The sequence below is a fragment of the Camellia sinensis genome, chromosome 13 (assembly GCF_055761805.1).
Source record: "Camellia sinensis isolate YWXY chromosome 13, ASM5576180v1, whole genome shotgun sequence".
Lineage (NCBI taxonomy): Eukaryota > Viridiplantae > Streptophyta > Magnoliopsida > Ericales > Theaceae > Camellia > Camellia sinensis.
The window spans coordinates 131,423,733-131,437,086 of record NC_138973.1 but is presented as its reverse complement, the minus strand read 5'-3'; the positions used below and the strand labels follow the sequence as shown (position 1 = coordinate 131,437,086).

General features: G+C 42.3%; 1 protein-coding gene across 1 annotated transcript; it reads left to right on the top strand.

Annotated features, from left to right (window-relative positions):
• Window positions 1-6,061: 6,061 nt before the first annotated feature.
• On the top strand, window positions 6,062-8,017 carry LOC114318231 (uncharacterized). The gene is made up of 2 exons (XM_082900900.1): window positions 6,062-6,586; window positions 6,683-8,017. Exons 1-2 carry the CDS (start codon window positions 6,062-6,064, stop codon window positions 8,015-8,017), a joined length of 1,860 nt encoding a protein of 619 aa, XP_082757026.1.
• The last annotated feature ends 5,337 nt before the right edge of the window (window positions 8,018-13,354 follow it).

Here is a 13,354-nt window from a genome sequence, read left to right as displayed (position 1 = left end):
TGCCACAAAAAAAAAAATTAGCGGGAAAACTTTCGATGACGAAACTTAATTTTTCCTCACCTAAAAAGAAGTATTTGTTGACGAAAATAAATTTCGTCACCAATTATTTTTATTTTTTTGTTATATGTGACAAAATTTTATAATTCGTCACGGATTATTCTTATTTAGTGACGAAATTTATTTTCTTCACTGCTTTTTGTCATCATAGGTTACTTTTGTTGTAGTGTATGGGGGTCGCAGATGTTATATTAGGAATGAAAATTACTAAAACATCTGACGGATATGCATTATCTCAATCTCATTATATTGAGAAAATTCTTGATAAATTTATCAAGGATGATTTGAATTTAGCTAGAACACCTGTAGACATCAGTCTTTATTTATCGAAAAATAAAGGTGATGCAATGTCTCAGTTAAAATACTCCCAAATCATTGGAAGCCTAATGTACCTAATGAATTGTACTCGTCCTGATATAGCTTATGCTATCAGTAAAATGAGTAGGTACACTAGTAACCCCGGAGAAGACCATTGGAAAGTGATCATTCGGGTTCTTAGATATCTAAGATTCACCCGTGATTATAGTTTGAACTTTACTCGATATCCAGCAGTACTTGAAGGTTATTGTGATGCAAATTGGATATCGGATACTAAAGATTCAAAATCCACAAGTGGATATGTTTTTACTTTAGGAGGCGCTGTTTCTTGGAAATCCACCAAACAAACATGCATCGCACGATCCACAATGGAATCCGAGTTCATTGCTTTGGACAAAGCAGGAGAAGAAGCAGAATGGCTTCATCACTTCTTAGAAGACATTCCAATGTGGCCAAAACCTGTGCCAGCTATTTGCATTCATTGTGATAGTCAATCTGCAATAGGCAGGGCACAGAATCACATGTATAATGGTAAGTCACGACATATTCGTCGTCGACATAATACCGTAAGGCAATTATTGTCAAACGGAATAATCTCAATAGATTATATAAAATCTAAAGAGAATATTGCGGATCCGTTAACAAAAGGTTTGACAAAAGAGCTAGTGTATAGTTCATCGAAGGGGATAGGATTAAAGCCTATTACATAAGAGTCGTCATAATGGTAACCCTACTTATATGACTGGAGATCCCAAGAACTAAGTTCAAAGGGACAACTAAGTTATGTATGGCTCACCAGAAATCACCAAGGGATTAAAAATTCCCTACCCATTCCTATGGTGAGAGTGATATCTGCAACATATGTTGTATGCAGGGGTATAAGGATAAGCTTTGCTTTTAATGATTACTTATATCTTGATTAAGGTATAAAATCAAGACGAGTATAAGGAGATACTCACAATAAGAATCACCTATATGAGTGTCGAACTGGGGCCGGTTCTATGAGAATGAAGAGGCTAAATTCTCTAGAAACACTTATGAAAACCAGGCGCGTTCAAGGCCAAAATGAACACAACAGTGAGAACCACGATGTGTTAGAAGATATTTTGTGTGAAATCTATTGTCTTGGCTTACACAAACGGCTGAACAATTCAAGGCATCGCGTCCATTGGTTAGCCAGTAAGTCCGATAGGTTATCACTAGGGAAGGTTCAAGGCCGAAAACTACCTATCCTGATGCAAGATATTTTCGACTTATACTCTTTCGTAAAAGTCTGCATATTGTTGCATTTCCGTTGTCATCAAATTCCATTCATGTGGGGGATTGTTGGAAATGGTAGAAAAATTCTGGGTAAAATCAGAATTTTTTCTCAAGTTTGGTCTATTTTTTAGGTAGGCCCCGAGCATCGATTTACTCGAGTCAAAGTGGTAACGCGTTCTATGCCGCGTTGTGATTCACGTGGTATATTTGGTTGCTCAAAACCATTACCGAGTGAATGGGAAATTGAAGCCAAAGTGTGCTCCATGGAAATGGAGTTATGGTGGAAATTCCTTAAGGTTGTAAATTGGCTTGTCCCATATTGATTTGGTAGGAAGTTTTGAAAGGGTTTATAAGGCTTAGGGTGAGATACTTGGGGTGTGCCCCAAGGGGTACCCAAGTGTTTTAGAGGGAGAGGCTATGGGCAAAATGGGCTAGACCCATTGGACCCAAAAATCACCACACACGCGCGCGCCACCGCCACCGGCCGGGCGGGCTGGGCTGGGCCTAGGCCTGGGCTTGGGCGCGGGTGCGTGGTTGGGTTGGGCTTCTAATCTTTTTGGGCAAAAAACATTTGAATTTAATTTTATTTTTTGGTAAAATAAAATCCAGAATTCAAATTAAACTTATTTGGATTTTCTGTACATCCAAATAGGGCCCTTCCTGTTTTCAAACAGAATTAAACTGGTTTAGATTTATTGCTCATCCAAACAGAGCCCTTCCCGTTTTTATCTGTTTGAATAATTAACTCAACAGATTCAAATCTGTTTAAATTTGAATCTAAGAGGTTTCATACCTGTTCAATTCGAAACCAAGAGCCACCTTTACATATATAAATAGACTAGCCTCCCATTTGGATTTTACTCCAATTTTCGTACTCCATCCTCTGCTTTAAATCTCTGCATTTTGCTGCATTTTATTTCTGAAAGAAAGAGTGTAAACACTTAGTGTGTTCATAAGGCAAACAATTTGTAGTGCTGCTATTATTTGTGGTAAGATCATTTCATCCTGGGAGATAGACGTCCAAATTCTGAAAGCACCGTGGAGAGGACGAATCTATCTTAAGGACACAGTGTTAAACACTGGACTTGATCAAAAAAGTTATTCAAATAAATTAACCAAGTAAGTTGTTTAATTTTATTCTGTTTTTTATTTGTTTATTTAATCAGATTTTATTTTGTTTTTGTAACAAAATAAAATCTGTGGTTTTATTTATTTATTTTTATTTCGAGTTTGATTTTTGTAATCAAACAAATTCTCTTCTTTTCTTTATTTCTTTATATTCTTGTTGTTGTTTTGTACACAACAAAATTTAATCTTTTTAAATACAGTGAAGATTGTCCAACAGAATGCTGAAGAAGAGGGCCTCTTTTTATACACATGGAGGGAGAGAGAAAAATACTCATGTAATAAATGCAAGAGATTTAATTTTGCAAAACTTTCAATTGATGACAATACATTTTACAAAACTTTCAATTGATGACTTTAATCCATCATCATTATAGAGGAGTTATATCTATTTTATACACGGGTAATGTGTATAACTCTGCAGCCATATTTTCGAACACCTCTTTTTATGAGGTCAACTTAATGAGTCAATTTCTCATTCAAATCTTAATAATTTTTCATCATTCTTTATGTGATGTAAAGATTTTATTACAAAAAATCTAAATCCACTTTAATCATCCTCAATTGAGGACTGACAGCCACTTTAATATTGTATTAAAATCACCAAAAAATTATTATTTTTCTAACATGATGTCCACAACATTGGAAAGTAGCAAAAAAGGCTTCTTTAGAGCCTGATTTAACGGAGTACTCCCCCCTGTTAATTGGGCGCCATATTAATTTAGAGTAATGATTCATCCCCCTTTTTCCCCCAACCTCTTTGACCCCCTCTCTCTCTCATTGACTACCTTTTCTTTTTCTTTTTCTTTTTTTTCCTGTTCCTCCAATCACCACCTGCCACGTGACAAAGGGGGGTGAGAGGGTGACCCCCAAAAGGGGGTCCCAAGCATTATTCATTAATTTATCCTTACACTGCCCTCTTGGTATGCAAATGGATAGAATATGTCTGCTACATTCTTCAGGAAAAAATAATCTTGTCAAGTTAGTCTCGCCAGCATCTGTGTTCATGATCAATAAAATGGGCCACCTTCATAAGTGGCAATACCCGATGCATGTCCCTTCCACCTGATGGATCAGGAATCATCGGTATCCATTGATCCTCAAAGGGTGAGATAGTTTGACAATTACCCACAACCCATTGAACTCCTGTGTTTAATGAATAATACTATATATATTATTATATTAATTAATGACATAATATAATTAATTTTTTTTTTATATTTATAATTTGTATAATGAATAGGATCAATAATAATATCATATTTAATGTTAATATACTAATTAACATATTAATTAATACATATATCACGATAAGTATTTAATCTAGGGCCATAATATACTCCGCCATCGGCACGTGGCTTGACTACCAATATGAACTTGCAAAAAAGGATGGCGTGGCAATATTTACCTAACAGGACTTTAGACGTCCTGGAGTATCACGTGTTCATATTTCAAATTAATTGTCAAGTAGCTAGTCCTATTTTGTTTCCTTATTTCCAACATAAATCGTGAGTTTTTATATCTCTCAATTAATTAAAATTTTATAAAACATCACATATTCATCTTTCGAGAGTACTAAATAATTTCCCGACTTTAGACAGCAACAATTTTGGTTTGGACACTACCCGCCACGCTCGTTTGGCCAATAAAGCATGATTAAAACATCTAAGATCCTAAAGGATTTAGCCCTTTTATGCTTTTGTCTTTTGTGAAATGCCCAGGAACCATGGGCCTTGAGATCCGTATTGCATTAAACAAATGTCAAATTATTAGAAAATTGATATAGGTTGATTGTCGTATATGGTGAGCTATTATATTGTGATAAAATTCTCCCATGTGGTCTAAATGAAAAGGAGAAATTTTGGCCGGGAATAAGATATTTTAGTTGATTTTTTTTAAAAAAAATTAGTTATTTTAATTTGGTTTAAAATATTATGTTTAGAATCATAATTGATTTTTTTTAGTTGATTTGATAATTATGAAAGTGAAAAATTAAATAATTATGTTTTGAATGTGATATTTTATTCAATTTATTATTTTTACCTATTTTGTCTTTATTGACTATTTAACCCAAACTACACTTCCCAAACACCCTCTTTGTAAATTGGAATGTATTGCTGGGCTTGTGGGACTTATTGTGAATTTCATTTTGACAATCTGAACCGTTCAATGTTGAAGGGGCTAAAAATGAAATGGGTCAGGTCTAAACCTTGAGCCGGCCCAATGCTGAAGCCCGACCCAATGCTGAAGCCCGAATCCAAGTGGGCTGGATAAGTATGTGGGCAAACCAATTAAGTCCAACTTCATGATCAACAGTCTACCCAAGTCCTCAAGCACTTGGGTCCAACCCGCAGTGGAAAGGCTGGTCCAGCCATGGTGCTGGGCTAAGCCGAGCTGCGAAACTGAATCTACGGGCCGAACAGAAAATAGGCCGAGCCCATGCAAAGTTACATGAATGGATAAGCCCATATCCATGAGTGATCCTGTAAAAGGCCGAGACAGGGCATACTGATGCCGAGCAGAGGTATGTCAGTACCGAACTGAGGAAACCTCGCAAGGAAACATGGAAACTGTGAACGTGTGCATGTGCAGGTTGCCACCTCAGCTGGTCCCCTACACTTAGAATCACGGAAGTTGTTGAACTAAAGGAATGTGATTTGTTATCAGCATGACTACAATGAGTATATGCATTTATTGGCAACCAACAGGTGGTCCCCCACCATGTGCCATGCCAAAGGGACACCTGGCAGCATCCAAGCTCCATGAACCCACCTTGAGAAGCAAGCAAGGAACACTATATACACAACATGAACTTCACATTGAAGGTAATTGAACAATTCCAAGTACAACTATAAGCTCAACTCAATATACATTCTCTCTCCGATCACTAATTCCCACACCAGAGGGGTTATCCGGCCAACCCCGGCCGGGCAGCTCTAACAGTGCTTTTTGTGGCAGGAACCTCAGTCACTGGATAGTCCAACCGAGTGCAGAGCCCCGATCCATTTCATCTAGTGCGGAATCCGGTACGCACAATTGGTGCGGTGAACGTGGATCATTTCATCTCTGAGCTCTGCACTCAGTCCCGGCGATGGGGATTGAGGACATTTCGCCGTCAACACACACTCCACAGACAGAGAAAACAAAGGACAAAGGTTTGGCACTCCTAACAGTCCCGGAGGAACAAACTGGAAACAATAATTGAACCCCTAAATTCGTCAAGCACCGATTACCCTTCGCCGGAGGTTCTTCTCATCACTTTCTTCTGGAAAAGGATTATAGAGATCGCATCATAGACTCCATGGGGATGGAGATACAAGAATTGAAAGCCCAACTTAAGAGGGTACTGGGCGATCCAACAGAAAAGAAGACGGAAGCGGAGCCCTCTTGTTTGCGACGGAGGAGCTCATCCAGAGAGCCACCAGTGAAGAAGTTCCCCAGGAATGATTCTGGACAACAAAGCCAACCTATCCTAGTACAGAGTGAGGCGGCAAGCAGTCACACTTGTGGGTCAAGCCGGAAAAGGGCCAAGAGGCAGAAGACCGTCAGTCAAATGACCGAATACCCTCCTCAAGACCTTCGCACTTGGTTGATTGTCAATAGGCAGAATGAACAAAATCGGGATCATCTGGACCGTACTGTTCACCAAAGGGAACACCGAGCACTAGACAGGCTCGTCTCTTCTCCATTCTCCCCGGAGATCAAGACCATAAGACCTCCAAAGAAATTCACCCCACCAAAGTTCACTTCATACGACAGGAAGTTGGACCCGCTGACACATATTAGCCACTATAGACAGATGATATCCCTATGGAACCAAGACAAGGCACTGATGTGTAAAATCTTCCCATCCAGCTTGGGAGAAACCGAACTTTGATGGTTCGATCATCTCCCCACTGGATCGATTCATGGCTGGAAGCAGCTCTCCGAAGAGTTCCTAGCCAGGTTCGTCTCCAACACTAAGATCCCGAAGGAGTCGAATACACTGTTCGGCCTCCGAAAGGAGCAGGAGGAAACGTTGCGCAATTATGCTAGGAGGTATTGGGAAGAATACAATGACCTGGAGGAAAATGTGTGTAGTGAGCAGATGGCCGTTATGTCCTTCAAACATGGTCTGCGCCCGGAAAGTAAGCTGAGACAATCACTTACCAAGCGCCCGGCCACAGCTTTGAAAGATTTGCGTGCCAGGATTGAGCAGTACGCACGCCTCGAAGACGATCAGATCCCCATCGAGGTAGCATCAGCAGAACAAACAGCTTCGCACAAGAAGAGATCAGACCGAGGAGAACACCGAGGGATTGCAGTGAATGAAGTAGATAAGTCCAAATCTCATGAAGCCATTGTAACTGTATTCAAAGAGCTAATCTATCGAATCCTGGAAAAGATCAAGAGAGAGCCCTTCTTCGTTTGGCCGCCGAAAATGTTGGGAGATCCAGCTCGGCGCAATCAGAAGCTCAGATGCACCTACCACCAAGACAGGGGGCACATGACTCAGAACTGCAGGGCACTGAAGCAACACTTGGAAGACCTAGTGGCAGCTGGACACCTAAGGGATTACATTGATCAGGATAAGGAAGTGATCGAACTGGGGAACCCGCTACCAAAACCAAACATCGAGCATCCACCTCGGCTGATAATAAATGTGATCCACGGGACAGCGACTCAGGAGTCTGAGGAGGCACTGAAAGAAGAGATCGCTAAGGCTGCGCAAATTCAGCGGGTCATGTCAGTGGCGCCTGCATCAAAAAAGGTACGTACAGTACCTAAATCCCCCTTGTGCACTATTTCATTTACTAACAAAGATTTAGAAGGCATACAGCACCCACATACTGATGCATTAATTATAACTGTGGGAATTGAGAAACGATTTGATGTAAAACGAGTCTTGGTAGATCAAGGTAGTGCAGTAGATATATTGTATTATGATTTGTTCAGAAAGCTTGGTCTCTCCGAGCAGCACCTCACCCCAGCGGCAGCCCTATTGGTCGGTTTCAATTCACAGCCAGAATGGCCGCTTGGTAGAATAGTGTTGCCAGTCGTAGCGGGAACAAAAACCCTCCAGATAGATTTCTTGGTTATTAATACACCATCCCTTTACAACGCCATACTTGGCCGTCCATGGATTCATCAAATGGAGGCAGTCCTTTCAACCTACCACCAGCTCATCCGTTTCCCAACGGAACACGGAGTAGAGCAAATCTCAGGGGATCAAATTGCTTCCAAACATTGCTTTACGGCAGCATTAAAGGCAAAGTAGCTCTGCAATCGGGTACAGACGGTAGAAGTGGCTGAACAACCAGTCTTGAAAGATGTAGGGGGAACCCCAGGGGAAAAGATGGTAGAGGATTTGGAGAAAGTCTTGGTAAAAGGGGATGACCCAGAAAAGTACTTCCTTATCAATACCTCGCTAGGCGCTGATGAGAAACTTTAGCTGCTGGAACTGCTGAGGGAGAATATGGAGGTATTCACGTGGTTGGCATATAATACTCTAGGGTTGGACCCAGAATTTGCTTGCCACAAGTTCAACATCAACCCTTCAGCTCGGCCCATTGTGCAGAAAAGTCGGAGATCGTCAGTCGAGCACACCGAAGCAGTAATTGCTGAAGTCGAAAAAACTCTTGGCTTCAGGAGCACTCAGGGAAGTTTAGTGCCCGTAATGGCTGTCCAACACAGTTGTAGTCAAGAAGAAGAACGGAAAATGGAGAGTTTGCGTTGATTTCACTTGCTTGAACAAAGCCTGCCCTAAAGATAGCTTTCTACTGCCTCGTATTGATCAACTAGTAGACTCAACAGCGGGGCATGAGCGCATGAGCTTTCTGGACGTTTATAGCGGTTATCATCAGATACCACTGTTCGGTCCGGATCAAGAAAAGACAGCGTTTATCACTCCAAGGGGAACTTACTGCTACAAAGTAATGCCATTCAGCCTTAAGAACGCCGGGGCAACCTACCAGCGAATGATTACACGGATGTTCAAGGACCAGCTGGGAAAAACCATGGAAGCATATATAGACGATATGGTAGTAAAAAGCAAGCTCGCTCCAAACCATCTCACAGACTTGAGAGAAGTTTTTGGCATCCTGAAAAACCACCAGCTTCGCCTCAATGCCTCGAAATGCATTTTCGGGGTAGGAACAGGGAAGTTCTTGGGCTACATGGTCACTCACAGAGGAATTGAAGCGAATCCGGATCAGATCAGAGCGATACGAGATCTTGAAGTACCAACAAAGGCTAAAGAGCTGCAGAAGCTGGCCGGAATGGCGGTCGCACTAAATCGGTTTATTAGCAAATCCTCAAATCGGATGAAGCCATTCTTCCAGCTTTTAAGGCAAAAGGTAGCATTTGAATGGAATAATGAATGTACCGAAGCACTGCAAAGCCTCAAAAGATATCTCAGTACACCTCCTCTGCTGTCCACTCCAGAACAAGGAGAGGAGCTGTACCTATATCTAGCAGTCTCAGATTATGCCATGAGTGCAGTATTAATTCGAGAAGTTGACAAGGAACAGAGGCCTGTCTATTACGTCAGCGAGACTTTACTAGATATCGAGACACGGTATCTACCATTGGAAAAGTTAGCATATGCGTTGCTCATCGCCTCAAGAAAGCTGTAACATCACTTCCAGGGGCATACCATTAACGTCCTCATTGAATTCCCCCTCAGATCTGTATTCAGTCGAGCCGATTTCTCTGGCCAAACAGCAAAGTGGGCGGTAGAACTTGGTGAGTTTGACATTCGGTATCAACCCAGGACAGCGATCAAGGCCCAGGTCTTAGCGGATTTTGTCACAAAATTTGCTCCAACCCAGAGTACCAAACCGAGGGATCTGAGTTCAGCACAGGTGCCATGCACTACCGAACAAGGAAAACCCTGCGCTTCGGATGCTTGGAAACTCTTTATTGGAAACATCTGGCAGCTCTATGTTGATGGATCGTCCAATAACCGAGGCTCGGGGGCAGGAGTAGTACTTATTTCACCAGAAGGGTTCATCTAGGAACAGGCTCTCAGGCTCGGTTGGAAGGCTTCAAACAACGAGGCCGAGTACGAAGCGCTATTGGCTGGCTTGCGTAGCGTCGAACACGTCAGTGCAGAATAGCTTCTTGTTTTCAACAATTCACAACTAGTGGTAAACCAGCTTTCTGGGGTCTATGAAACATGAGATGAAAGAATGGCTATGTACGCAGGTAAGGCCAAGGACCTACTCAGAAAATTTCAATCTATACGGGTGGAACAAATCAGTCGGGACAAAAATAGCCACACTGATGCCCTGGCATGCTTCGGCTCGTCAGTGAATACAAAGGATGCCAGAAAAGTTTGGGTCGAGTTTGTACCAGAACCAAGTATTGCATCTCCAGTCCTCTACAACAACTTAGAGCCAAGCTGGATGGATCCGATATTTGCTTTTCTGAAATCTGGTACACTCCCCAAAGACAAAAAGGAAGCCAACAAGGTTAGACACAAGTCAGCTCGGTTCTGGATCTCACCATCTGGGAAGCTTTACAAACGCTCCTATCTTGGCCCCTACCTCCTATGTGTACATCCAAATCTCGTCGAGAATGTTCTCTACAAAATTCACGATAGGATTTGTGGATGCCACGTTGGCAGAAGGTCACTGGCACACCGAGCCCTCACTTACGGGTACTGGTGGCCACAGATGCAACAAGATGCGCAGCGGTACATACAGAAGTGTGACAAATGTCAGAGGTTTGCTCCATTCATTCATTAACCGGCCAAAAATCTCACTCTACTCACCAGCCCATGGCCCTTTGCGCAATGGGGACTGGATATTGTCGGACCATTGGCGTGAGGCACTGGGAACAGGCGATTCTTCATTGCCGCAACCGACTATTTCACTAAGTGGGTTGAAGTTAAGGCGTTGGCAAGTATTAAAGAGGCAGACACGAAGCGGTTTGTTTTGATGAATGTGGTGGTACGTTTCGGGATTCTGCGGGTACTGATTGCGGACAATGGAACACAGTTCGATGGTAAGGTCTTCAGAAAGTTTTGTGCCGACCTCAGAATCGAGTATAGGAACTCTTCTCCAGGGTACCTGCAGAGTAATGGACAGGCAGAAGCGTCAAACAAAACCATCATCAACGGAGTAAAGAAGCAGCTTGAACATGCAAAAGGCAAATGGGTTGAAGAGTTACCTCACGTATTATGGGCCTACCGAACCATAGCATGGCGTTCAACGGGGGAAACAACTTACTCCCTAACTTATGGAATGGAGGCCATTATCCCACTTGAAGTAGGTCTCCCAACCCTTCGGTCTGAATTATTTGAAAGCTCCAGTAACGAGGAAGCTATTGCACAAGCACTGGATATGGCAGAGGGCCAAAGAGAAACAACGCTAATCAGACTTGAAGTGTATCAGCAGCAGTTCATCAGAAGTTTCAATCAAAAAGTTTTCCCAAGGGAATTTGCACCTGGAGAACTGGTTTTGAGGAAGGTTATGGATCACAAACGGGTGCCTGGCGAGGGCAAACTTGGGCCTAACTGGGAAGGTCCCTACAAAGTCACAGTCGTTGTTGGAAACGGAGCTTACTACCTAGAGGATCTGAACGGCAGAGCTATACCTCGGCCCTGGAACGTAGCAAATCTCAAGAAATACTATCAGTAGAATTATCCCCCAACTTCTCTATCAGAATGTAAGGGCATTTATATGTTGACCAATGCAAATACTTCCCCATTTCTCTTAAATTTGTCAAATTCTTGTAATTAGCTTTGATGTTTATCAAACGGAATTAGCTTTGGTTCATACCAAACGCCATTAGCTTTGATGTTTATCAAACGAAATTAGCTTTTGTTCATACCAAACGGAATTAGTTTTGATGTTTATCAAACGGAATTAGCTTTGGTCCTTACCAAACAGAATTAGCTTTGATGTTTATCAAACGGAATTAGCTTTGGTCATTTCCAAACGGAATTAGCCTTGATGTTTATCAAACAGAATTAGCTTTGGTTCTTACCAAACGGAATTAGCTTTGATGTTCATCAAACGGAATTAGCTTTGGTCCTCACCAAACAGAATTAGCTTTGATGTTTATCAAACAGAATTAACTTTGGTCTTTCCCCAAATGGACTTAGTTTCAGAAAGACTGGACGGAATATAAATTTGGTTTGCACTCAAACATGCTAAGTCGTATTGCTTGGTGGAATAATGTTTGGCAACTGAATTGGACTTTAGCCAAGTGGAATTACTTGGTGGAAACCACACTAACATATCTTAAGTAAACATCTTTGCATCTTCAGAGCCTCTTAAGTATCAACACGTCAACATTTTAGTATTGACTCAAACAAACAGAGTTGGAACAAGCATGACCAGGTACTATCAGGAGTAAGCCTCCAACATTAGTCTTACTCAACTCCAGCTGGGGGCAAACAATTGTTTTTTCAAACCAAGCTGGACCTGAGTAAGACACCTTTTCATGCCTTCATTGCATTCAAATACACCTATGCTATCTAAGTTAAAGCAGATTCAAGCAGTTCCACACAAGGGCACAATCTTCAGTACCGATCTTATTTAGCTCCAGGTGGGGGCAAACAATTGTTTTCTTTCGAAACCAACCTGGACCTAAGTAAGACCCACTTACGAACCCAAGCACCGCCATACCACATATCCGTTAGCCATACCGAGCATCAGTTCGGCCCCGAGGTCCCAACAGTGCTCGGCCGGGTGCAAATGGTACAAAGCCGCACCGAGCATCAGTTCGGCCACGAGGCCCCAACAATGCTCGGCCGGGGGCAAGCAGTACAAAATCAGACAGAGCATCTATTTAAAAGCAGTACAGAGCCAGACCGAGCTTTATTCGGCCCCGAGGTCCCAATAATGCTCGGCCGGGGGCAGGCAGTATAGAAAACATTCAGACATAAAAGCCAAACAACATCAGATTGCAAGTTTAAAGAGAAAATTCTATCATCCAAAGGCACATATGGCCTCATAACCAGCAGCAAAGAAAAAAAAAAGAAAAGAAAAGAAAATTTGTCTTGGCAAGTGCAGAAAGAAAGCTCGTCATGGAGACCGAGCCATAATATATCAAAACAGAAAAGCAAAAAAGTTCCAATCTTATCAACATCAATTTTCATCAACAGTGGGCAACTCAGGAGCAGCATTAGCAATTTTGTCGGGGCCGTCTGCGGGAGGAAAAGTAGAGGAAGCTCCAACTTCCTGAGAAGTAGAAGCCTCCCTAACCACATCTCCCGTGGCTTCAGTCTCTGGGGTTTCAATCCCTTCAACATCTACCATTTCAGTGGCAACATTCCTGTCCTGGGTCTTGCTTACAGAATCATCTTCTGGAGAAACTTTGGTTGGAAGAACAACAGAGGTGGAAACAGTCTTCGAACCCAAGGATCTCGAAAGAACGGGGATATCCTGAAACAGGGAAAAGCCTTCAGGAACCAGCGCAGCAGTCAAGGCACTCATCCAACCCTTCACGAAGAGTTTATCTCACAGCACTAGCACCTCTTCCTTATAGGTAGCCCCAGCTTCATCCCAGCCCTGCTGCTAGTGCTTGGCTTCCAACGCAGAATGCTTGGCAGCCAGTACCACAATAACGGCCTCCAGTTTGGCCACTTTCCCTTCGAGTTGAGCCT